Raw genomic sequence first — 22,947 nt, forward strand, 5'->3', positions numbered from 1 at the left:
ATACTATTGGTTTTTTTGTAGCAGAGATCTCTATTAATTTTCCTTCCTTAATAGTAATTGTAACACAGTATTGTAATTTCCCACATACTTAATTTTATCCTCCATTAAACTCTGTAACATCTCGGGCAATATCCATTGTGTTCACTGTTATCATACCCTCAAATCTTACTCAATAAGATATATAGTATGCATATAATATTTTTGTAATGATAAATGAATGCATGAAGAATGTTGATAGAATCATGTACAAGACATGGTGAGAGCAGAGAGGAACAGGATAAGTAGGAATCATAGGAATAGCCAGAAGAAGATGATAGACAGAAGAAAGGAAGAGCTACATTTCTTAATCCACTAAAGTTGAATGTTTAATAAGTAGGGTAGAACTACTCATAATTCAACATGACTGAATCCAGGAGAAGAGAATGAGACTTTCATCTGACTCTGGAGGGCTAGTAGGAGTTGTAGGACCTCAGTATTTTTTGTAAATAGCAAATAGATTATTTCTAAACACAATTACTGATGCAGTACATTTTTTGTTGTTATTCTTTGCTTGCTTTTAGGTTTGCTTCTACTATTTGGATATATTAACCCTAAATTATCTGATTTGCCTCTGGCCTCTTGTTCCTGTCTCAGACTGCTTCTTTCAGAACCTACACTGTTTAATGCCTTAGAAAACTTGCAGTCCTGAATCCTGTTTTCCCATTTCTTGATTCAGGGTGACCATCCATATCAGCTACTCCAAGTGTGAATTTTTTTTTAAAGATTTTATTTATTTATTTGACAGACAGAGATCACAAGTAGGCAGAGAGGCAGGCAGAGAGGGAGAGAGGAGGAAGCAGGCTCCCTGCCGAGCAGAGAGCCAGATGCGGGACTTGATCCCAGGACCCTGAGATCATGACCTGAGCCGAAGGCAGAGGCTTTAAACCACTGAGCCACCCAGGCGCCACCAAGTGTGAATTTTAAAGGTCATATCCTATGACTAGATGAAATACTTTATTTCTGTGTCATTGAGAATTTTTGTTTCCTACATTTTTCACTGCAATAAATGTTCCTTTATATAAAATGTGGCCTGTATCTCTATTTTTCCTCTGAGTAAATTTCTAGAAATAGAATATAATGGACCTTTTAAGCCAACACTATACTGGAAAATACACTTCCAGAAATTTCATATAAATACTGTAAAACAATGCTTAAGTCCATAATAACACAACAACATAACACTGTGTATTATAAGTTTCTTTTTTTTTAAGATTTTATTTTATTTATTTGACAGAGAGAGAGCTCACAAGCAGGCAGAGAGGCAGGCAGAGAGAGAGGAGGAAGCAGGCTCCCCGCGGAGCAGAGAGCCCGATGCGGGGCTCGATCCCAGGACCCCGAGATCGTGACCCGAGCCGAAGGCAGCGGTTCAATCCACTGAGCCACCCAGGCGCCCCGTATTATAAGTTTCTTAACAATTTGCTGATTTGGGAGCATCTGGGTGGCTCAGTCAGTTAAGTATCTGCCTTCAGCTTTGGTCATGATCTCAGGGTCCTGGGATGAGGCCCGTTGTCTGGGCTCCCTGCTCCGTGGGGAGTCTGCTCCTCCCTCTCACTCTTCCTCTGTGCTCTTTTTCTCTCTTTCTCTCTCTCAAATAAATAAATAAAATCTTTAAAAAATTTTGCTTATTTGACAGGCAAGGATATTTTACTGTTTGCTGTAGTAAAATATTGACATTTAGTAAATAACATTTATTGCAAGTCCCCATGGCACATTTTTTCCTTGTTTCTAATTCTGTTCTTCCTGTTTGGGTTAACAAGTTTGGAAAATACTAACATGAAGTCCAGTAATGTTACAGACTGTGGTATGTTTCAATGGTATTAATATTAACAGATTGATAATGGCATATTCCTATCGCTAAGCGATTTTATTGAGGAGCATTTTGTTCAGAGTTTCAGAAGGTTGAATTGAATTACCAGTTACTGTTCTGCTGGGCTGGCATGAGACTAGAGCAGTGAGAAGGGCCATCGTTTGAAAGTATGAGGACAATGTGTGTCAGTGCTCTACCATATGCATACCGGTTCCATGTGCATGCACCAAGCTCTGGCTCAGAGTATACTAAAATATTTTTGTAATTATATTGCTGTGAGAAAAAGTAACATTCTTTTGGCCAGGAGATAAATAAACACAATCCCCAAGAAGTTTCTGAGATTTATGGGAATGCAGTCACTTCCCTAGAATTTGTCCAGACTGGTAGAGAAAATGTTTCCAAAGGTCTCAAGAAGTTCACTGTAAGGAGATATAACAGATCAACCTTCATATGCAAAATGCAAGTATATACAGCTGACAGCATGTTAACATCCAGGCTAGCACATAACCATGCATACATGCTGCTGGGTTAGAACAATTTGAATTGGAATTAGTGGCAGATGAATGGTCATGTGAAGATTCTCTGGAGAACGAGTTTTAAAACCTTTAAAGGGTTCCCAATCACCCAAGCTTCAAACAGTGGTTGTGACACTTATTAACTGAGAGACCTAAGTAAGTTACTTAAATTGTCTAACCCTTGGTAACTGTATAAATCAAAGTGATAAAGGATTTTCATCAAATTTATTATCTTACAGTCATGTAGGTCAGAATACTGATATGACTCTGACTGAGCTAAAAATCAAGGCATCAACAGGGCTGCATTATTTTCTAGAGGGCATAAGTAAAGAGGGTAAAATACATTTGTCTTTCTCCTTCTAAAGACTGCCAACATTCCTTGGCTCATTGATCTCCCACCCTCTGCCATCTTCAAAGCTAGCAATGGTAGATCAAGTTCTTCTCAGGTTGCCACCTCTCTGTTTCTCCACTTTTAAGTACTCATGTGATTAGAATGAACACACCCAGATAATTCGGATAATTTCATCTCAAGGTCTTCCAGACCAATCACATCTCCAAAATCCTTTCTACTGTGTAAAGGTTCCAGGCATTAGGATGTGGACATCTTTGGGGGGGCACCATTTCCTCTACCAAAAACACTTCATAATATCTTGGGCACAGAATGCATAATAAAGTTTGTTGTTACATTATAAAGAATAAAGTATTTCAGGCCAAGATATTTTCTGTGGTGAAACAGACTGGGTGGTAGGGAGAGATAAGGATGGAAGCAGGGAGAATAGTTAGGAAACTATTGAAATTACCCAATGAGAGATAATGGTGCTTAAGAAAAAGGAGGCACTTTTGGAGGTGATGAAGGGTGATTACATTCCAGGTATAGTTTCGAAGATATTAGTATCTGCAGGCTTTATCCAGAGTGTAAGAGACAGAAATCAAGGGTAGACTTCAAGACTCACATGTTCTATAGTGGTCCAGAAATGGTGGGAACATCTAAGGGTCTAAAGGAACCATAAGTAGAAAAGATGGACAGTCTACAGCAATCTGTGGGTACTCTATTTACTAAAGACTAGAGAGAGCAATTGTCACCTCTTTTTAGATTGCATCACTGGCCAGATCCATCACCCACAAAGGCAAAGTCCTTGGTACAATGTAGGATCTGCAACATTTAAACACAAGTGGGGGAAATCCAGAGTTATTGTTGTTAGTTTCCTTCCATTTGCAAATATCTTCTCCCATTCCGTGGGTTGCCTCTTTGTTTTGTTGACTGTTACCTTTGCTGTGCAGAAGCTTTTGATCTTGATGAAGTCCCAAAAGTTCATCTTCGCTTTTGTTTCCTTGGCCTTTGGAGACATATCTTGAAAGAAGTTGCTGTGGCTGATATCGAAGAGGTTACTGCCTATGTTCTCTTCTAGGATTCTGATGGATTCCTGTCTCACGTTGAGGTCTTTTATCCATTTCGAGTTTATCTTTGTGTACGGTGTAAGAGAATGGTCGAGTTTCATTCTTCTACATATCGCTGTCCAGTTTTCCCAGCACCATTTATTGAAGAGACTGTCTTTTTTCCATTGTATATTTTTTTCTGTTTTGTCGAAGATTATTTCACCATAGAGTTGAGGGTCCATATCTGGGCTCTCCACTTTGTTCCACTAGTCTCTGTGTCTGTTATTATGCCAGTACCACGCTGTCTTGGTGATCACACCTTTGTAGTAAAGCTTGAAATAGGGTAACGTGATGCCGCCAGTTTTGTTTTTGTTTTTCAACATTTCCTTAGCAATTCGGGGTCTCTTCTGATTCCATACAAATTTTAGGATTATTTGCTCTAGCTCTTTGAAAAATACCAGTGGAATTTTGATCGGAATGGCGTTAAAAGTATAGATTGGTTTAGGCAGTATAGACATTTTAACAATGTTTATTCTTCCAATCCAAGAGCATGGAACAGTCTTCCATCTTTTTGTGTCTTCTTCAATTTCTTTCATGAGTGTTCTGTAGTTCCTCGAGTACAGGTCCTTTACCTCTTTGGTTAGGTTTATTCCCAGGTATCTTATGGTTCTTGGTGCTATAGTAAATGGAATCGATTCTCTAATTTCCCTTTCTGTATTTTCATTGTTAGTGTATAAGAAAGCCACTGATTTCTGTCCATTGACTTTGTATCCTGCCACGTTACTGAATTGCTGTATGAGTTCTAGTAGTTTGGGGGTGGCGTCTTTGGGGTTTTCCATATAAAGAATCATGTCATCTGCGAAGAGAGAGAGTTTGACTTCTTCCTTGCCAATTTGGATACCTTTTATTTCTCTTTGTTGCTAGGACTTCTAATACTATGTTGAACAAGAGTGGTGAGAGTGGGCATCCTTGAAGTTAGTGGGATTGGATTCAAAACAGAAAATAGATTAAATTATGATAAGTAAATAAAATGTATTTGGTTCATGCCTCTAAGAGAACATTATCATTAATTATCAGTATTGGTAATTATCAGTTAACTGTGTGTTTCTATACTAAACTAAGAGACCATGGACAGTAAGAACAAGAATCCCCACCCCACCCCCTTTCTTAATCTCTAGCACTTAGCATGATGTTTAGAATACAGAACGGTCTTATGCAATATTTTACTGGATGTATGTATAGATGAGTAAACTATGTTTTTTCCTAGTTATAAAAGACAGGCTGCTAAAAAGCACAGGTAGGCTAATGAAACAGGGCTACCATGAATAATAATAGATGCTAACAAGTTACTGAGTGGAATGTGATTTACACTCACCAGATGATATTCCCTTTAGCAATTTAGTATAATATTTCATTTTTTAAAATCTTCAGTGTGACTGCTCATGGGCATAGGATTTCTTTTTGCAGTAATAAAAATTTTCTAAAGGTAGACCATGATGATGCATGTACAACTTGGTAAATTTACTAAAAACTATTGAATTGTACATTTTAAATGGGTGAATTTTATGATTTGTGAATTATGTCTTAAAACTGTTTTTACAAAAAAAAACCCACTCCAATAAAAGGGCCCAAGGACAAAAAAAGTTACATCAGCCTATAAAGCACATGACCACAATAAGTAATTGCGTAATGGAACTGACAAAGACTGTAAAAGGCAAAAGAAGCCTTCTGGGAACCACCATACCCCTGGAGACACAGTGAGTGACACCACCACCAGGAATGGGCCTCTCAGCTCTGTGCCTGTCTCCATTCAGGCTGCAACAAGTCTCCTCATAAGCTCTGTCCTCCCCTGGAATCAAGTCTTCTCAGCCTTCTGAGTCAGCCCGGGAGGGACAAGTACAAATTCTGTAAGTAAAACTGTTTTGTTCAAAGAAAAGACTTGACTCTAGGTGAGCTGAACACAGGAAGAATTTCCTCACAATGTTCAGAATTAGATGAGATAATCAGATGGTGGGCTGAGATACGCAGCAGAATTTATAGAATTATTTATTCTCAGGAAACCTGCAGCAAAATATCATTTTTCTGCCCTATGTGGGTTGCACAGTTTGTGGTTTGTTTTGTTTTGTTTTTTAATTTTATTTTATTCTTTCAGTGTTCCAAGATTGTTTATGCACCACACCCATGCAATACATGCCCTCCTTAATACCCACCACCAACCTCACCCATCCTCCCCCACCCCCTCCCCCCTAAAACCCTCAATTTGTTTCTCAGGGTCCATAGTCTCTCATGGTTTGCCTCCCCCTCTGGGAATGCAAGTTGGTACAGCCACTTTGGAAAACAGTGTGGAGATTCCTCAAAAAATTAAAAATAGTTTGTGGTTTGTTAAGCAAATGACTTAATCAGGGTGCTATATAAGTTATCATAGTGGTTTGGTGCTTGAGAAAACCAAAAAGGCTGTCAGGAGCTGAAGCCCAATTATTCTTACTAAAAATTTTAAAAAGTTTTTTTTTGAACATTTATTGCATGCCAGGCACTCTATTAGGAGCACAACATAATCTACCTTATAGATGAGGAAACTGCATCAAAGAAAGTTTACACTACTTATACATGAAACCATAGTTTTGGGGAGGAAAATTTTTTTAAAAATTGGGTTTAAAATCCCAATTCTGACATTCACTAGCTGTGTGTGATTCTGAACATGTTTCATAACCTCTCTCATACTCGGTTACCAGAAAAGGGGAATCAAAGTGAATTTAGTAATACTTGCCCAATGATGTTGTAATAAGAATTAAGAGAATGTTTCTCAAATGCTTAGCACTGTAATGTTCACAGAACAAATTCCAACAATAAATGGTAACTGTTGTTATGAGTAATATTATTTTATTATTGTTACAAATAGTCTCAAAACTAGTTAGTGTCTGAGTGAGGATCTGAACACAGATCAGTCACACACTATAGTGATGCCATTAGCAATGGCTTGGACAATACTGATAGAGCTCTATCATCTGTTCAGGAGTTAAAGACATAGAAGCCATAGCTCAAAACAGTGCAGTGAAAAAAGAGCATCACTGTGATCTGGGGGGACAGGAAAATTAATTAAGAGACTATAGCTTATATTTTACAGAAGAAAAGGAAGGTTGTACCGGGATTGGAGAGGATAGACTGAACAGATTCCAGGGTGATGGCAGCATAGAGTCGTTTCAAGGAATTTTAGTACCTCCCCTTGATAAATCTATTAGCCGCCTTTATTCTTTGTTAGGAACATGTAAGTTCATTCAATTAAGGAAAGCGCAATGAAGTACAGCTTCAAACACCCACCATGAATCACATTGCTATTATTTGGCCCTCAAATAGAAACCTCTGGATTCTCCAGTTTTTGACATTTTAGAAGTAAAATCAATATGTTGATTTGCAAGTGTTTAATGAACATTTGCATGTAGGGAATGAAAGAGAGGGAGAAGAGTGTGTGAATGTGTGTGTATGTGAGGGCAGTAACTCTGATGAGATGATTTGTTAGTCTGATGTCATTTACTGACAAACGAGACATAGGAGAGAGAGCCGGGTTTGGAATGGGGGAAGGAATGAGTTCCATTTGGCCCATATTGAAGTGGAGATGTCTGAGGGATTACGTATGCCTCATGGGTAGATAAAGTAGTTTATTCACTTTTGTTCACGGTCACTAAGCAGAGAGCTTTGACCTGCTCTCCAAACTGCTGCCCATTAGTTTTCCAAATTGCCTGTTTTATCATTTCACTCTAGTTCCAGGATTCACGACTGCCTTCAAGTTTCAGCCCAGACATTTTTGCCATTGCTTCAAAGATCCTGTTAACTTTTGAAATATAGAACTCAGGAGACTCTATAATTAGATTTCAGATTTGCGTGTCATCTGAATATAAGGGCTATTTAAAGCCGTGGGAAAAACTAAGATATCCCAAGTAGAGTATACCGGAGACCAAAAAAAAAAAAAAGAAAAAAAAAAAACCAGGGGCTTCTTGAAAGAAAAAGACTCTTAAAGAACACCACAACCGGAAAGACAGAACAAAAACACTGTTTGATAAAGAAATTAAAAAAAAAAAAATACACAGAGAATAACTATCACTGAAGCTAATGAAGGAGAAAGTACCTAAAGAAAAGGTGCCTAAAATAGCAAAAATTTGAGATGAGAGAGAGGAAAACAAATCTGAAGATAAACTTTTGGATTTGGTGTTTAAAAAGTCATCAGTGGCAATTTGGAGAATTTCCCGAGAGTCCTTAGACAAAGAACCCAAATTATTACCGAAGGTGAAGGAATAATAATCACAGGAAGACTGCCCTTTAAATAATATTTTTTTGTCATTATAAAAGGTAAGGCGGAAAAATAGGGTTTGTCTCTTATTTCCCTTACTAGCGAAGCACAGGAGCCAGTCAAGAAAGGTGGTCAATCTATCATAGTTGAACTTAGTGTCATGTTGAAAACATCTATATAAATGTGTAGGGAACATTCCTTAATGGTTTGGGGTATAACTTGAGAACTGAAGCTCCAGAAAAGGAGCCACTGGTATTATCTAAGATACTAAAGAAGGAAAGGAATTTTGTTAGAGTTAAGGGAGAAGAAATGAAAAATGATTTGTTTAGTTATTCATAAAATATTTGGAAATGCCTAGCTCTGCAACTAAAATTGAAGTTCCCTCTCCTTTCCATGGAATGAAGATGCTCATGTCCTGGCCTGCTGATTTCTCTCACTAATCTCCCACGTCACCCAGCATCACACTTAAGCCTCCAGCATTTTAATTTTCTTGTAGTTGTCCAACAAACCCTGTTATTATTTCATTCGGTTTCTCCTTATGTTTTTATCTATGTCAAGAACACCCTTTTCCTGCTTTGCATCCTTGTAAACACATCCATCCATCAAAACTTTACACAGTTCTAATTCATCTACTTAGTTAAGAGGTCTTGGAGCTAATTCCTCTTAACACACATAGACACATTCATGTATACACACACTCAGAACATGTCACTCCACACTATTCTATCTTATCACTTAGAAATACTTTACCTGATGCACTCTACAGCTAGTGGTATTTCTTTATCTCTGATTCCTCTTATATGCAGGGTGCCTGGAGGGCAGTAGGTGTTCCAAACTGATAAGTTTTCATTTTCATAGAAGTCCTTGGGCTCTAATTAAAGATAAGGTTTTCAGCCTCAAAAAGATGAGGTGTTAACAACCTCTCTGGTTTTCTCAGGCACCAAATCACTGTCATTTTATTTGCTTCATATCCTTAGGGCTGACACAATACCCAGTGAGCTCCGAGTTTGATACTGAAATGAACTAAGTATTGATAATGACTGATCAAGAGCTTAGATGGAGTTATTGGCTATGAAAAGGAATAAGGAATCTTCTATGTCTGCACCCAGCATGGATAAGGAGAGGGTACAGGAAGACACAGTTGTAGAGCAATGGAAAGAAAGGAATTTGATGGAGTTCTCTTCTGCCAGACTCAGCTCAGATCAGTTCAGCCTGCACACTGTGTTTTTCTTCTGGTTTCTCAATAAAATGGGGAGGGAAAAAACTGACAAGAATGAAAATGTGTAATGAATTACACATTGTTTGAATTACCAAAATAATATAAAGGGAACCAGGAAGAAATTAGGATGAAAGATAATTTGTTCCAAAATTAATTTAAAAAAATCTCTTATAAAATTTCCTAGCACTCTTTAACAAAGTTACAACTCAATCATTGCATGCCAAGTGATAAGCATTGTGAAAATCTCCATGATCGCCAGACATAAGTAACACCTGTGGAAGCACTCTGCACCCCCATAGCCCTTTTTTATCAGTCACCACTGTACACTAGATGCTGAAGTTATTATACAGTACTATTCTTTCTCCCTCACTTGATTCTAACCACTTTAAGAGTTCATTCTGGCTCAACACTTTCACATATGCTGTTCTAGTAGCCTTGGAATACTTCATTTCTATTTACACAAAACATAGCAATCTTTCAAGCGCAGATTTTCCTAAGAAGACTTCTCAAGCCTTTTACACACAATTGAACTGTTCCCCTTTTCATAATTACTCTAGCTCCCAAGGACCCTAGAAGTTGTTAACCTCAAAAGCTGAGACCTAGGTTCCGGAAATCAATAATAAATAAACAGATCAAAGACTTGTGGAACATGATAGGTGAACCCATTTTTAATTATTTAAATATTAATTTTTAATTATCATAAGTACTACTCATTTAATAAGTAGAGTTTAATTTGCCTTTCTGATCACTATGTATTTTTTAAAAACTATAATTACTAAAAATGTTTTCAAAAATCAAAATATTTATGAAAAGTGCTAAGAGTACTTGTTAAACATCAAACCTGTTAAACTTGTTAACTTTCAGACTTTCACAGTTAACTGAAATGCATGCCAATTGAGCAAGTCTGTATCCAAGTCATTTCAGCAGCATGTCAGTTGTATTCATGATACTCAATAAACACTCATCAGAAGCAGTGCCAAAAAGAAAACGTTCTCTTTCTTAATGAATGTTTCTTTTCTGTCAACTCTTATTCCCATTAGGTTTAATCATACATTACTAACAGTAATTTCATTGGTTCCCTGGGACACTCTCATGACTCTAAATTGTAAAGTCTAAAGTTATAGTTTAATTATTGGGTCAATTCATGTAGCTTACGACTTCTTTTTCCTCTAATTTTTCATTGATTTCAATTAAAAATTTACCAAATTTTAAACTAAGATTTCTTTAGGGAATCCTTGAGGTACTTCATCTGGGTGAACTTGAGTGGTCTGGAAAACACTTAGGTTCTCCGGAGGAACAGTTATGTTACCCACTGAACCCTCTCCAGTCACAGCCCTAATGTCTGCTTTCCCAAGACTTTCCCTTCCAACTCATACATACCCATCTATATAGCCTGCAAATCTGTACTGAATGAAAAACCAAATATAACATTCACAGTAAAGGTATATCTTCCCCTCCAAAGCAAAACAGTAAAATTCTATTAAATATCTCCTGAGAAGTATATCTTAACAAAATGGAGAACAAATAGTCTTCAGGCAGTCCAAGAGAAAACTCTATCTGAACAAGGCAGCATACTATATCACAGATGGGGTTTGGGGGGCAGAGGCCTCTATCCCTAAGGTGGTAGGCATGTGTGTTCTAACTCCACTTCCCATATGAGACACCAGATGCCACACTGCAGGTGTCACTTTCAAGGTTAGATACTGTAGACATCTGCACATGACTGGTGCCTAAGCCATCTATTAGCATTTCATAGGTGGTACTTTGTATCATAAGTATCTCTTTCTCAATATTTTCTGGCTCCCCAAATTGTCTATAAGCTTCTCTGTTTTCTACACTTGAGGCTGATATAATATTGCTGCTCCACAGTCCCAGTCTACTTTCCTCTGATGCTAACTATATGGAAAAACTAACCTGCTACATCTTAATAACAATTTGAAAATCCAGAAAGGATGAAATATAATTGACCAGTCTTGAGTGAAGTGACTTTCCTTCATCCAGTCATCTCTGGCTAGAGAAGTGGAAGGAAAGGTCACATAATATGAACTTAACTACCAGAAAAGTGTCCCAGGAAAGAAAAATGACAAAGGTATATATAAGAAAAAGAATGGTACCTACTACAGCAGTTGAAATCTTATATTCCTTTATCAATTTCAATGAGCAATTCATTTTTACGGAGTATATAAATATTCATCTTTGGTTAGTTTTTCATTGAATAAAATTATTTGTAATTGGATTAATACAAAAAATACAGTATTGTTGTTGTTCCATAGTTTCATCTTGGAACTCTGTATTTTTAACCCAGCATGTCAAACTTCTGGAATACCACATCTACTTCCATCATTTTCCTCCTAACTGGTGTTCCTGGGCTGGAAGCCTTCCACATCTGGATCTCCATTCCCTTCTGCTTTCTCTACATAACCGCTCTCTCAGGAAACAGCCTGATCCTCTTTGCCATTGTCACCCAGCCCAGCCTCCACAAACCCATGTATTACTTCCTTTCTATGCTGTCCACCACTGACCTCGGCCTATCCATATCCACCCTGTTCACCATGTTGGGTATATTCTGGTTCGATGCCAGGGAGATCAGCTTTAATGCCTGCTTGTCACAGATGTTCTTTATTAAACTCTTCACTGTCACGGAATCATCAGTGCTGTTGGCCATGGCCTTTGATCGTTTTGTGGCCATCTCTAATCCACTCAGGTATGCCACCATTTTAACTGATTCCAGAATAGCTCAAATTGGAGTGGCAATTGTCATCAGAGGGACACTAATGCTGACACCAATGGTTGCACTTCTTAAAAGACTGTCCTTCTGCCGCAGCCACGTGCTCCACCACTCCTACTGCTTCCACCCTGATGTGATGAAGCTCTCGTGCATAGACACCAGGATCAACAATGCAGTTGGATTGACTGCCATGATCTCTACTGTTGGTGTGGACTCTATCTTCATCCTCCTCTCTTACATTTTGATTATTAAGACCGTCCTCAGCATTGCATCCCCAGAAGAGAGGAAGAAAGCCTTCAGCACATGTATCTCCCATATTGGGGCTGTTGTTATTTTCTACTTTCCATTGATCAGTCTGTCCTTTGTTCACAGATTTGGGAAACGAGCCCCAGCCTATGTTCATACAATGATTGCTAACACTTACCTCCTGATCCCTCCTGTAATGAACCCTATCATCTACAGTGTGAAGACCAAACAAATACGCAGAGCTGTGATAAAAATTATCCATTCCAAAGACACATAGAATTCTAGAGATGGCCTAACACTATCAATTTAAAAACAAAACTGGTGATCATGAAACAAAAACTTAAAATTAAAGCTGGAATATATTTAGAACATCAGCTCACTTGACACTTTATTTTACAGATGAGACAGAAACATAAGAATAGAAGGAATGAGCAGTGTGAAGCCTTAAGTCTATCATTTCTCCCATTCATCACTGTTTGTTCTAAACTGTTGTTTATCCTGCCAACAAACTGAATTGTCTGACTTTGTCTACTTTAGAGCAGTTGGTATGACACATTATGAGAAAGCCATATCTTTATGAAAAATAGGCAGTATTTTTCTAACTGCAATAATAATTTTTACTAACATTTATTATTTCCTTTGACTAGTCATGGTTCTTAGTGTTTTTTGCATTGATTAACACACATCTGAAACAACATTAAAAAGTAGTTAGTTCTTTGATCAGTGAGAAAATTGAGGCACAAAAATGTTAAGTTTCTTGCTTAAACAGCTCATAAATAACAGAACCATATTTCACATGCATGCGAACTGACTCCATGGTCCCCCAACTCTCTTAACTTTAGCTACCTATAATATAAACTATATATAAGTATACATGTATATAATTTGTATATATACATATATATGAGTCCATGTAATTTGTGCTAGGGGACATAAAGAAGCAAAAGAAAGAAACAAACAAACAAACAAATAACCAGATGGTGTCTAAATTCTCAGTAAGCTTGACAATAACATTTTCAGTCTCCATTATTGTTGGTCTTCATTTCCATGATCTTTGTATGTTGAAACATTCTAGGATTTTGTTCTCAGACCTGTTTATTCTTTATTATATTCCATTTTTGGTTATCTCATCTAGCGTCATGGCTCCAAATCCCATCTACATGCTGGCAAATCCCAAACTAATATTTATAGTCCTGACTCATATCCTATGTATCAGTACTCCTACTTGAATGTTTAATAATCATCTCAGACTCATCATGTCCAAAAACATATCTTAATGTTCACATCAACCATGTCTTCCCTAACTTAAAAACTCTATTTTTCATGTGGCTGAGATAGAGTTTTTGGAGTTATTATTGATACCTTTCTGACACTCCTACTCCACATCCAACTTATTAGCAAATGCCGATGACTCTTTCTTTCAGATATTCCGGATATTGATACCTGGAATGTAACTACTTTCTACTACCTCTATTAATACCACCTTGTGCCCAGCCATCATAATATTCTCCTGGTAGATCTTCCTTCATCCACTTTTGCTTTACTTTCCCCATAGTAGTTAGAATGATTATTTTAATACGTAAAATAGATCATGCCACTTATTCCATTCAACATGTCCTGTGGCCCCCTGTCTTACCCAAGGAAAATTCACAGTCATTATAATAGTTCATGAGAATCTGTACAATTTAACTCCCCTCTACCATCTCAACTTCATCTCCCACTACTCTCCCCTTTATTCATTCTACTATACCTGTACTACCTCCAAATATTTCCTTAATATCACCATACATGTTTCAACACCAAACTTCACACTTTCTGTCCTCCCTACTTGGAATATTCTTCCCCCCAGACACTCTTGTGGCTTCCTGCCTCACTTCATGCAGGTCTCTGCCTAAGTGTTACCTTTCTACATTAAAAACAAGCACCTCCTCTCCCTCGATTTCTGTCTGCAATTACTCGCTTCCTTACCTATCTAATTTTTAATACTTGGCACTCCCTTCCCCCACCAAAATATTACATGCCTATTTATTTCTTCTCTAGTTTCCCCATTACCAGGTAAGGTCTTTAAGAATAAGAATTTTGTTCATTCATGCTGTCTTCCAGACCCCAAACCAGGGTCTGCCACATAATAAAATAAGAGTAACCCTGTTACTACTAGCTACTAATAGTAGCTGGCTCTATTTACCTCTCAAGCCTCATTGTTTGCCCTCTGTTCAGTGCTCCAGGCGCAACGAACCACTTGCATTTCTTCACTGTGACTGCTCTGGATCACTCAAAATCCTTTGCACAAGCTGTTACCTCCCTCTATACCACCCTCACTATTTCCCTTCTCCTGACTTAGAAAAGAAGTAACTCTCTTGGAGACATGCCCTGATTTCTCAAGCCTGTCGGGGGTCCTTTCCAGGTGCTTCTGCAGTACCTTGTGGTTCTTTCTTAGAACATCCCTTTTCAGACTCTCTAGTAACTGTTTTCTTATCACAGATTCTGTGCCCACTTTCGAAGACCTATGACTCATTCATTCAGTATTGGAAAGAAGTGAAAAAGTTCAGATGATGTAGATTTACAGGCTAGATATTTGTTTGTTTATGGGGGGGAGAAAGAAACTTAGAGAAAAATGATGGGGTACACAAGGTCCTAAAAATCAGAATCAGAAGGAACTTCAGTCTAAAGAACCAGACAGCCAAGATGTTCATACTACTTCTACAGATGTTTCTCTTCTACTTCACCGCCCATTACATACACACTAACTATGGACGGCCCCTCTATCCAACAACCCTGGAAACTTGTAAGTTTTCTCACTAGGGAGCGGGTAGTTTGAACATTTGGGAATGGGTGATTTGCAGAGCAAATGTCACTCTCCCCAAAGTTGATATGTTCACAGTGAATTGAAGACTTTCCTGAAAGCTGGGACAGTAGTAAATGCATGGCTGATGTTGTAGCTACCTTTATTTAGACTCCAAGTTAAAAACTTTAACTGCCCTGTAAAAAGTCCTATAAAGCCCTATACGATCCAATTCCATTTTATCTATCTCTATCTATCTATTTTTTCTTCCCTTTGTTCTCTCTGCCCAGACACACCAGCCTCCTTATTATTCTAAACCCCTAGATACACTCCCTTCTCAGAAACAAAGAAGAAAGTTTTTGTCTTTCTTCTTTGGATGGTCTTCCTCAGAGATCTCATGGATATATTTCTTACTCCCTCCAGGGTTCTCCTCAAACGTCTCCATTATATGAGGCATTCCCTGCCAACTTCAAATTAAAATTTCCACTGCCCATCCCAATATTTACCTGTTCTCTTCTTCCCTTTATTTTTTCTCCTTAGGTAGTCATAAGGAGAAACTATTTAGTTTCTCATATTAACCATGAACTGTGTGTCCCTCTCATCAGGATATATAATCTATAAGGGTGGGTTTCAAAAAATTGCATATCTTGTTACTTTGTAAGCCCCTGATAAATATTTGTTAAGTGGGGATGAATAAAGAATCAGAATACCTAGTTCTCCAACCAATATCACTAAAAACTCTGCGACCAAGGCAAAGAAAGAGGCTTCATCTCATTCATTTCTTATCTGTAACACAGGTGCAAGAGAGTGACATCCCTATCTCAAGGTCTATTTCATCAACTAAAAGAAGAGCTGAAAATGAAAAACTGAGCTGCATGCCCTTATCCTGAGTTGTAGGAATTACTGGTTTTGTGTATCCACCTTGGCTTTTAAAGAGAATGTGAATTTCTAGAGCCCAGGGACATAACTATACACCCCTGTTGCCTGTCATGTCTAGAAGAGTGGTTAATGAGGAAAATCTCTAACCACTGTTGCTACCTGGGAGAGTTTGAGTTATTTGGAAAAATGTATGTGTAAGTGTGGGAATGATGGCAGAGGCTGTGGCAGTGCCCCTTTCTTGGTGACCCCCCACAACACACACACCAGACAGAAAAAGTGGGAAGCCTATGGGACTGACACACAAGTGAATATGGAGATACTGTCCCCTGCCCACAGAGCCCCCGAGACCTCAGTACATACTCCCACAGCCTGATCCCATGGGCCTCCTAGGCAGCATTATAAATAGACCTGCACTTGAATGGGTAAGCCAGCTCCACCTGCTCTCTCCTAGGATTGCATGGTTTTCAAGTGAGTGCACCCTCACCCAGGACTGAGAAGGCCAAACTCCTACCATCTTAGGAGATCACGAGGACCCCACAGCTGTCTCATATCAGGAAGAAGAAATCCTTGTATCCCAAATGCATCTTCATGGGCTGAGAAGAAATATCCCACAGCATTAGCAGAAAGAACAGAAAGGCAAGTAGTAATGAATGTAGAAACCACATCCAGACTCAAAGAGAAGCTAAAATTGGATCTAGCCAAGGGTCACCTTGGGCAGAAAGCCAGAGAGCATGGGAGAGAAATATGTGGTATTCTGGGTAGGTAACTGGGGAGACAATATAATGGCCCAAAGCCTTAGCTGCTACTGGAAAAGCAGAAAAGATGTCCTGCAGAAAGAGGAGTCAGGAAAGGATCCAACTCTGTGGCCAGTGAAGACCTGTGTATCTGTAGGTACTCACACAGTAGCATGGGCAAGAGGCTTAGGTAAAGGGGACCTTTTCCTTCATTCTGGGCCCCACAGAGGTCTAGTGAGCTGGCCTCCTTCTAGGGAAGTTTCCTTAGCACTACCCAGACTTTTCAGCTTGAATTGTTTAGATTTCTGACTCTCTCTCCCTAAACTACCAATGGTAGATGCAGAGATGGTTGCATGGATACAAGATATAAGCTTTTATCTCATTTAAGGATACAATTATTAATTGTAATAGTAATAGGCATTTTGTAATAGTAATAGGCAATTAATGAATTGCCTATTACAAAGGCTTCTCACTCTCTGATAGCAGTGTGGGCCCATATTTGGAATCTCACATTTGTCAAGGAGAGTAGCTAATACATCTTTACGTAAGATCTGAGGATAGGGAGAAGCACAAATAGTGGTCAGAGGTATGAATTCTGTGATCTTTGGATCTTGGATTTGAATCTTCTTTGCTTATCCATGAAGGGGATAATCCAAGATAAACCTTTTAGTTCCTATTTTATCACACTATATTTTAAGACCGATGTTCTCCAAACCCTCTCCCCAAAAGAGCATCTCCCAGTTGCAGTAAAGACCCAGATTAGGAGTGATGAAGAATCGTGGGGAGATGAACAGGTTTACCCAACTACCATTGATGAAGATACCTATAGAGTTTATTCCCAAGATTCAGAGGTCCTTCTTCTTGAAGCCAAGCCCTTAGCTCTTTAGAGAAAATTATTTCTAAAGAAGAGGGTACCTAATGAACCTAGCTGGGAAAGTGTTTGATGAGGTCAAAGCCTACGTGTTTGGGTGGCAGGGCAGGGACAGAGCAATGCTGGGCTTCCAAAACCAAAAAACTTACCCTACCATGAATGGCTTGTTGGCAGAAGTTCCAGGACAGACAAAGTTCTAGGAGTATCAAAACTCAACCCAAGTTCTCCCTAGGGCAAGAGTGTGGCCTGGAGGTCCCTTTCAGGTGCGGAGAAACACATCAGCAAGGAGCAGAGAGAAGAGCCTTCACAAGGGACCAGTCCAGGCAGCTAGGATCTGCTGGAGGCCAAATACCCTACCAGCACCCTCATCTCCAGATAAGTCACTGGAGAGAGCTACTCCCTTTCATTTGATGACCCCAAAGGAGTTTCCAGACTTGTGGTTTTTTTTCCTTAGGTTTTTTTCTCATCTTTTAAAAATTGTCATTTTTGTGTTTCTTTTTCCCCTTGCTGACCTTATACCTGGGAACCCAGAATCCTGAAAATTTGAAGGAAAAAAAAATCCATCTCCCCACTGGCTTCATATACCCATTATTCCCTTCTTTGTCTAATTCCTACTCATGTGTGAAGACTGATTAAAAGGATTATCTTTGTCAGGAAGTCTCCTCTGATCATGCCTCTCCCCATCCTATGCATTAAATGCACACCTTAGGCTAACACTCACCCCAAAACTCTAATAATTGGGTTACTTGTCTATCTTCCACCATAGGCAGGGTATCTGAAGAGCAAAAGATGTGTCTTTCATCTCTGTATATCATGAGCATCTAGCAAGTAACCTTGTACATAGTAGGTCATATAAGTAGATGCTTATAAAATGAATGAATAATTGACGGAAAGGAAAAAAAAAAAGAACATACCTGGAAAGGGTTCTCAGTAGGGTACCTGTTAACACCTGTCTGAGAAATGGACCACCCAATATCTGGGTAGTGAAAGTGTGGGCCAGGAGGAGTCCAAAAGAATTAGGAAAGGATACATTTTGGGATAAACATTGTTCTCCCTAGATTCCATTTTTTTTAAAAATGTAAATGGGAGATGTCTGAGTGCCTCAGTCAGTTGGGCATTCCACTCTTGGTTTTAGCTCAGGTAATGATCTTGGGGTCCTGGGATCAGACTCCACATTGTGTTCCACACTCAGCACAGAGTCTGCTTATCCCTCTCCCTCTCCTCCTCCTTTCACTTGTGCTCTCTCTTTCTCTCTCTCTCTCTCAAATAAACAAGTAAATAAATAAATCTAAAAAAAAGTTTAATGTAAATGGACCTGGAGAGGAGCAATTGATAAATGAGTTTGAGCTATCATTTTTCCCTTGGAAGAGGGCTTCAGAGCTTATGAAGAGCCTAAAGGGCTTGGAAGAGTGAGAGGGAAGAGTAGGAGAGGGAGAGCTAAGGTGCAATCAACTGATTGCACAAAACTGGAAACTCCAGGTTTCCAGATTTGGCCTCTGATTGTGCTCCATGTCCTAGCAGGCTAGCAGGTTGCCAGGGTGACCTCACCCTCTCCAGCGCCCCTTCTCGATGCCAGCTATGAGTTCCTGCAACTTCACACATACCACCTTTGTACTTATTGGTATCCCAGGATTAGAAGAAGCCCATTTTTGGATCGGCTTTCCCCTGCTTTCAATGTATGTCGTGGCTGTGTTTGGAAACTGCATCGTGGTCTTCATCGTAAGAACAGAGCGCAGCCTACATGCTCCCATGTACCTCTTTCTCTGCATGCTGGCAGCAATTGACCTGGCCTTGTCAACATCCACCATGCCCAAGATCCTTGCCCTCTTCTGGTTTGATTCCCGGGAGATTACTTTTGATGCCTGCATTACCCAGATGTTTTTTATTCATGCTCTCTCAGCTATTGAGTCCACTATCCTGCTGGCGATGGCCTTTGACCGTTATATAGCCATCTGCCACCCACTGCGCCATGCAGCTGTGCTCAACAATACAGTAACAGCCCAGATTGGCATGGTGGCTGTTGTCCGTGGATCCCTCTTCTTTATCCCACTGCCTCTGCTCATCAAGCGGCTGGCCTTCTGCCACTCCAATGTGCTCTCTCACTCCTATTGTGTCCACCAGGATATGATGAAGTTGGCTTATGCAGACACATTGCCCAATGTGATCTATGGTCTTACGGCCATACTGTTGGTTATGGGCGTGGATGTTCTGTTCATCTCCTTGTCCTATTTTCTGATTATACGAACGGTTCTACAACTGCCTTCCAAGTCAGAGCGAGCCAAGGCTTTTGGAACCTGTGTGTCACACATCGGTGTGGTATTAGCTTTCTATGTTCCTCTCATTGGCCTCTCAGTGGTACACCGTTTTGGAAACAGCCTTGATCCCATTGTGCATGTTCTCATGGGTGATGTTTATCTACTCCTGCCTCCTGTGATCAATCCCATCATCTACGGTGCCAAGACCAAACAGATCAGAACTCGTGTGCTAGCTATGTTCAAGATCAGCCGTGACAAGGACCATCAGACTGTGGGAAGAAGGTGATCATTACCACTCCACTTAACTTATCTTTAATGGCTTGACATAAAGATTTCCTAAAGCTAGATAAATTCTAGTTACCTATAAGAGTATCAGTGATTTTCTCTGCTGTGGCCTCCAAATTCTGCCTCTGCTTGCAGTGAAAGTTTGGAGGCTACCATGATTTCTTTCCATAGGTCAAAATGTTATTGATAGTATTACTGTACCAAAAGTCAAAATTAGAAAATCACCAATGTTCCAATATGTAGTAAAAATAATGAAGAAGAGTGACAAAAAATACAACTGGCTTTTTAACAGGGGAAAAATTATTCTACCTGACTAATAATCTGAGAAATAATATATTAAATCAACAACGAGACAGCATTTTTATCTATTAAATTCACAGTTTTTATTAATGAAAATTCACAATGTTGAAATATAAATTCATGATGATTGACAATTGTAGCAAGAATTTTTTTAATTTTTTAATTTTTTTATTAACATATAATGCATTATTAGCCCTAGGGATACAGGTCTGTGAATCGCCAGGCACTCACCATAGCACATACCTTCCAAATGTCCATAACCCAACCACCCTCTCCCTACCCCCCTCCCCCCAGCAACCCTCAGTTTGTTTTGTGAAATTAAGAGTCTCTTATGGTTTGTCTCCCTCCCGATCCCATCTTGTTTCACTTATTCCTTCCTTACCCCCCAAACCCCCCACATTGTAGCAAGAATTTTTTTAAAAGTTCTATGCTTTAATGCTATATTCTCACTTTTGGAAATCTATCCTAACAAAATATTCCTAAGTGCAGAAAGCAGGTTTCTCATAAAATATATTGATTACACAATTATTTAAAGAAATCATATTTAAAATACTAGGCTATAATACATAAAAGTAAGGAATAGTAAACTCAAGTATGGTCCATTTATTTAATGGAATATTATGTGGAATAATCTGTATAAAAGGAATACTGTGTAACCTTTAAATAATGTTATAAAATGAAACCTGCATACAATGTTAAAAAATAAACAATAAGGACACATGATGAAATTAACTTGAAAAACACCTATGCCTTGCCTTGAAAGAAATGTGCTCAAATTAATAGTGACTCACCCTGGTTTTACTTTTTAAATTTCTTTATTATGGAGGTCTTGTTTAACTGACATGTAACTTTCCAAATGAAGAAAATGAAAGTGGTAATTTACATAAAACAAAGCTTGTCACAGATCTCACTGTTGGTTTACGATGCATTATCTGGGAATTTATCTAAGCCCTACACAATAATGCCAATGAACATGTCTTGAGTGCTTACCATGTTTTAGGAACTATGCTAAGTACTTTAGAGGTTTTATCTGATCTTCACGACAACTTTTTGGAGTAGATACCATTTTTGACCCCCATTACAAGTGAGAGAAAGGAGGCTTTCATTAACAAGATAACTAAGCCATACAGTTTGTGAGTGTTGTGCCAAGATTTGAAATTGCATTTGATAACCAAATACAGTCATTTAATTTTCATGTTTTATTGCTTCCTGTTTATCTGCCATTTATTTCCTCGATCTGTGAAAATTATGTTTGCTCTCTGCTGTGTGACTTATAAAATGAATGACTATATTTGTGTTGAGAGAAAACCCTGCCCTCATGAGCATCAAATCCAGAGAACTGTTCATGTTTTATAGCCACATTTCATATTCCACAGTCTGTTTCTTTCCAGATTAAGGAAAATATTTTTGTCTTTTTATCTCTTACACCTTCTCAATCGTATCTCCCTTTTTAAAGTATATTTTGTACCTGTCAAACATTTTGAATGTCTGGGTTTTAACTCAGGTAGAAGATATAATAAAATTTTATTTTAAATTTTGATAAGTGTTATGCCTACTGCTTTTATATTTATAGAATCCTATAAACTCAGATTTGAAGATACAGGAGGTTCCCTACTGCTTGTACAACTGTAAAGATGCTGAATGTATCAAGATGGGATATTTCCTATTTTTTTTAAAGATTTTGTTTATTCATTTGACAGAGAGAGAGAGAGACAGTGAGAGAGAGAACACAAGCAGGGGGAGTGGGAGAGGGAGAAGCAAGCTTCCCTCAGAGCAGGGAAAGCTCTATCCCGGGACCCTGGGATCATGACCTGAGCTGAAGGCAGACACTTAACAACTGAGCCACGCAGGCACCCCGGGATATTTCCATTGTATTGTTGAACTCAGATCTCATGAGAAGATGAAATATGATTACAATAATTGGGTTCCCTTAATAGCTTCACTGAACAAATCTTGTATGGGGGACTTGGGTGGATAAACCATGGGGGAGACTCCAACCTGTGGGTTCTTTCTTAGGGGAAGGAAACTTCAGACACTTAACCTCTCTTCTGGAGAAGGGCCCTCTTAGTATATGTATCTGTGAACATCTAATTGTGATTAGTAAAGTGGCCTCCAAAGTCATGCAGCTCATCAATGCAGATAGACTAGGCTGAGAGAAAGAGAGAGGATGGAGGAAATGGGTGACTTCCCTAAAGAAACAAAGAGATGCCCATAGTCTGTAAAAGTAGAGATTCAGCTATCATTACTCACCCCAAATAATGATGTCAGAACTTCATTTTATTAGCTTAAACCTCATTATGTCTCTCTTTACCACCTCCATCCTCTTCTATCTTCCTATGCATTACTCAACTTTAAATCGTACCCTCCTGCCTACCTCCACATGCTTAAGAGCATGAGCAGGTCAGCAATTTAATAAAGCTTGTATGTTTTGCTTTCAAATCTCTCACAGTATTCCAGTGCAGCCCAAATTACTCATATTTTTCCCATCTCCCCCACCCTTCCCTCGGCCCTAAATTTTCATATTTTTCTATTAAACACTGCTTTCATTTTTTTAAGTTTTGTTATAATTCCAATTAGTTAACATACAGTGTTATGTTAGTTTCAAGTGTACAATAGTGTTTCAAC

The 22,947-nt window shown here is 38.8% G+C and overlaps 2 protein-coding genes across 2 annotated transcripts; both read left to right on the plus strand.

Annotated features, from left to right (window-relative positions):
• Positions 1-5,512: 5,512 nt before the first annotated feature.
• On the plus strand, positions 5,513-20,564 carry LOC123949105 (olfactory receptor 51E2). The gene is made up of 2 exons (XM_046016426.1): positions 5,513-5,645; positions 19,004-20,564. The coding sequence occupies exon 2, from the start codon at positions 19,052-19,054 to the stop codon at positions 20,021-20,023; it is 972 nt and encodes a 323-aa protein (XP_045872382.1). The 5' UTR covers positions 5,513-5,645; positions 19,004-19,051; the 3' UTR covers positions 20,024-20,564.
• Positions 11,549-12,493, plus strand: LOC123949106 (olfactory receptor 51F2-like). The gene has a single exon (XM_046016427.1). It carries the CDS (start codon positions 11,549-11,551, stop codon positions 12,491-12,493), a length of 945 nt encoding a protein of 314 aa, XP_045872383.1.
• Positions 20,565-22,947: the final 2,383 nt, after the last annotated feature.

Source organism: Meles meles, chromosome 8 (assembly GCF_922984935.1).
Source record: "Meles meles chromosome 8, mMelMel3.1 paternal haplotype, whole genome shotgun sequence".
NCBI classification, from domain to species: domain Eukaryota; kingdom Metazoa; phylum Chordata; class Mammalia; order Carnivora; family Mustelidae; genus Meles; species Meles meles.

Excerpts from the sequence above, each read along its gene's own strand:
- LOC123949105 (XM_046016426.1), top strand. The coding sequence starts at position 19,052 with ATGCCAGCTATGAGTTCCTGCAACTTCACACATACCACCTTTGTACTT.
- LOC123949106 (XM_046016427.1), top strand. The coding sequence starts at position 11,549 with ATGTCAAACTTCTGGAATACCACATCTACTTCCATCATTTTCCTCCTA.